Raw genomic sequence first — 3,620 nt, 5'->3', positions numbered from 1 at the left:
TTAGCATCTCTCCTGAAATGCACTGAAGGGGGTCTCCGCCATTGTATCCCGTTCTTAACTCTTGCTGGTATCTGATTTTTTATGTTTATTACCTGCCTTGGTGTATTAAGGTTGAGAGCCATTTTATACCCGAAGGTGGTCTCTATCAGATGGCATAAAAAATTGTGGACTTTGGGGGAATACTTTTGTAGATTGACTAATGTGGCCCCTACTAATTTGATTGAATGTGGGAAAATCCAGGAAGCTGTGTTTAAAATCTTAAAGGAATCTCAATTATCATAACAACACATAAGAGAAGCAGTGGTTTTTATCACAAACACTTGTCTACTAGTGCATGTGTGGCTATATTTCAGTCTCCTCAGTTATCAGGAGGTTGGGTTTCATTCATTTGTAAAATTGCAGCCAGACAGCCTTCCGTAAATTGAGGTGCCCAAATCAGATGTTAATCTTGACTTCCCCGCACATTTTTTGCTTTCCAACAGGCCTTTCTTTGAAGGAAGCTAACAAGCAAACATTATGTGGTTCTTCATTGTTTTACAGATGAGAACTGGGATGATGACCAACTGCTTGGTTTTGAACCCTGTAAAGAAAACCTTGTCTCCGGCTGCAATATCATCAATGGGAAATGCGAATGTGTCACCGTTCGGAACTGCAACAACCCCTTTGAGTTTCCGAGGAAGGATCTGTGTCTTTCAGCCTTAAAGAGGATTCAGGGTAAGTACTCATTTTCACAATCGTAAGCTTAGCATCGTGGAACCTGAGCAGTGACACAGTATTTGAGCCTGGGAAGGCAAAGACAAGCTCACAGAGATCGGTAGCTTTTATAATCCCAGACAAGATGCATCAAGTTGACCAGGTGCTGACGTGATGGGGTGTGTGTGTTTCCTGGGAGCCGTGGCCCCGGTCATGCTATGGTCGTATGAACAAGGCCCTTGGTGCCAGCTTACGTAGGTCACCTTCACGTAATGGAGCTTTCACGAGTGGTGTGCTTGAGATCAGCATCTGTTGTCCCCTGGTCCATTCCGCTTGATTTACTACAGGAAGATGCTCCATGAGGAGAGTGCTAATTAGGAATGCAGCTCATCTGGCAAGAAAGCATTCCCTCTTGAGCTGGGATGGGAGGATTGTGAGGTGACGATTGAAGGCTTTGGTTGGTTTTGCCATGGGGCAAAATTACATAGGTGTGGATGGATCACTGGGTACTTCACCTCTAGAATGAAGTCAGGAATCATGTTAAAATAACAAGAAAATTACACACATATGGCTCATAACTTTGGTACATTCATGCATGCTACTTAGAAGAAAGATTGAGGACTTGAAAATATGATTCCTAGCTACAGTAGTCTCAAGTGGCATGCCAAGAGGTTGGTGCCGTGGCAGAATTAACAAAGGATGAGGCCTGGGCTTGGGCCTCCCTTGGTCCCTGAACTCTCTCTCTGCTCCAGGCTCTTTTAGGGGAAAAAAGAGGACTAAACGAGACACGCTTAAATATACCTTTTATCTCTAAAATGATGCCATTCTGAAGTGAAATACCAAGATTTTAAGGTCCAAAGTCAAACCCGTGGGGGCAGTAGCGCAGGACTGACGTCTTGAATTGCATTAAGTTTCCAGGTCATGTTAAATGGTAATAACGAACAAGAAATTTCTCACAGTCTGTAGATAACATCTATTTGTACGTACCAGTGCTGCTGAATCATTAAAAGAGAATATAGTAGAAAACAATAGGTGTAAAATCTTAGAACCACAGCGGGTCTTAGATAACATTTACTCTAGTCCTTGAATTTGGAAATGGGAAAGCTGAGCTCCACACAGAGGGTCGCTAAGAAGCCTGGGACTAACCATGTAAAAGTCCTTTTTCAGTCACATCATGACATTAGACAACACAGTCAGTTAACGAACTCATTTTTACTGTCTCTTTGTTCACCCCTGTCCCCACCCCCATTTCCTGCCAAAAATAGGATTTTGCCAGCTTCAGTATGTAACTTTCAAGGATGTAGATGCAGTGGTCAAATTTCTATTTAAATGATTAAGTTAGTTATTCATACATATCTAAAACCACATGGTATAAAATACTACAACAATTTAGATGATTGGTTTTTGCCCTTCTTACATTTCACCAAAGTGTGTTATTCAAATGTTTCAAATGCATCACTGTCAGTGCCTTGGCTTAGTCTGCCTTCCAAGTCATTTTGACACCCGATCTCTGAGCGCACCCTCCTCGCTACCATCTTAACTTGTCGAGATACAACAGATTTTGAATCCACGTTACCACAAGAAATTTTGTCCGAAAACACAGTATCTTTTCACATAAAACCAGGACTGTTGCATTTTTAATTAGTTAGATGTATATTTATGGTCTTGACAATGTGGAGATTTAACTGCATTGATTTTCAAAGTGATTCTAAAAAGGCTGTTTACGAGATACAGCACTTCCAATTCTAAGATCATTCTCTCAGGAATAATTGCTATAGCTGATTAAATTTCTGTTCCCTTTCCCCCCTTGTTAACAGATTCTGTCAGATGGCCTCTATATAATACAGAAATAGGATTGGTTGAGGTCACTTAAAGTTAATGTATCTTCTACAAATAGTACTTTGTTTTTCAAAATACAGCACCCTGAAGTATTAGAGCTCTTGTAAGAAGTCAGTTGTAGGGGGTTTCTCTTTTCTGAGAAACAATTTTGAAGAAAAAGCTCTACTTTTATTCAAGTATACATTGCACACAAGAGAATTAGTGGAAATAGAGTACTGTATATAATTTCAGTCATTAATAGCAATGAACACTTTGAATGCTGTAGGAGCTTAGGGCCAAAAACTGTGATCTGGAATTATATACTAACTAGAGGCTCGGAGCACAAAATTCGTGCACTGGGGGTGGGGGGCGGGGGGGTCCCCTCAGTTTGGCCTGTGCCCTCTTGCAGTCCGGGACCCCTTGCTCCTTACTGCTCGCTGCTCCTTACCACTCAGCTTGCTGCTCCTTAGTGCTGCTGCGGAGACCGGAGAGGCTCCCGCCACCGCCGCTGTGCTCTCCAGCTGTGAATCCGGCTTTTGGCTGAGCAGAGCTCCCCCTGTGGGAGCGCACTGACCACCAGGGGGCAGCTCCTGCGTTGAGCGTCTGCCCCCCTGGTGGTCAGTGTGCATCATAGCGATCGGTCGTTCTGGTCCTTTCACCGTTACGGTTGCTTAGGCTTTTATTATATAGATAGCCTCATGGCTGTTATATACTAATAGTCTCCAAGATATCATGGAGGAGATGCACTTGGAACAACTTGAAATTTGGATGGTGATGGAATCCAGAAAGGGGTGTGATGTGGACAAAAGAATAAAATGTAGAAGTGAGATTTGCGTGACTTCCATGTAACACACTTGGGGAACTGGTCAAAAACAGCAAGGTGTTATGTTGATAGTTAATAGAAAATAAAGATGGGAGGCAGGCTGGGACCAGATTGTGAAATGACTTCATCATCGTGCAGGGAACTTAAGCCGGGGCCTTGGAGCTATCAGAAAGCATTGCAGGTTATGAGCAGGGAAAAGCAGAGCGTGGGGGAGTCGATGTTGGGCAGACTGGGGCTGGAGGGGTATGCTAGTGGGTGCGAGGCTGCAGTGAGGAGGCTCGTTGGA

General features: G+C 43.3%; 1 protein-coding gene across 1 annotated transcript in view; it reads left to right on the top strand.

The window, feature by feature from the left end:
• Positions 1 to 494: 494 nt before the first annotated feature.
• The window catches only part of CRIM1 (cysteine rich transmembrane BMP regulator 1), a gene marked incomplete at its 5' end in the record, with an annotated part of 135,599 nt that continues 132,473 nt past the window's right edge, over positions 495 to 3,620 (top strand). The window contains one exon of the mRNA XM_023746239.1: positions 495 to 714. Within this exon, the coding sequence (XP_023602007.1) occupies positions 495 to 714 (220 nt within the window). The remainder of the gene's footprint in view (positions 715 to 3,620) is intronic.

This window comes from Myotis lucifugus, unplaced genomic scaffold (genome assembly GCF_000147115.1).
Source record: "Myotis lucifugus unplaced genomic scaffold, Myoluc2.0 scaffold_6, whole genome shotgun sequence".
NCBI classification, from domain to species: Eukaryota; Metazoa; Chordata; class Mammalia; order Chiroptera; family Vespertilionidae; genus Myotis; species Myotis lucifugus.
This window is presented reverse-complemented; position numbering and strand designations above follow the sequence as displayed.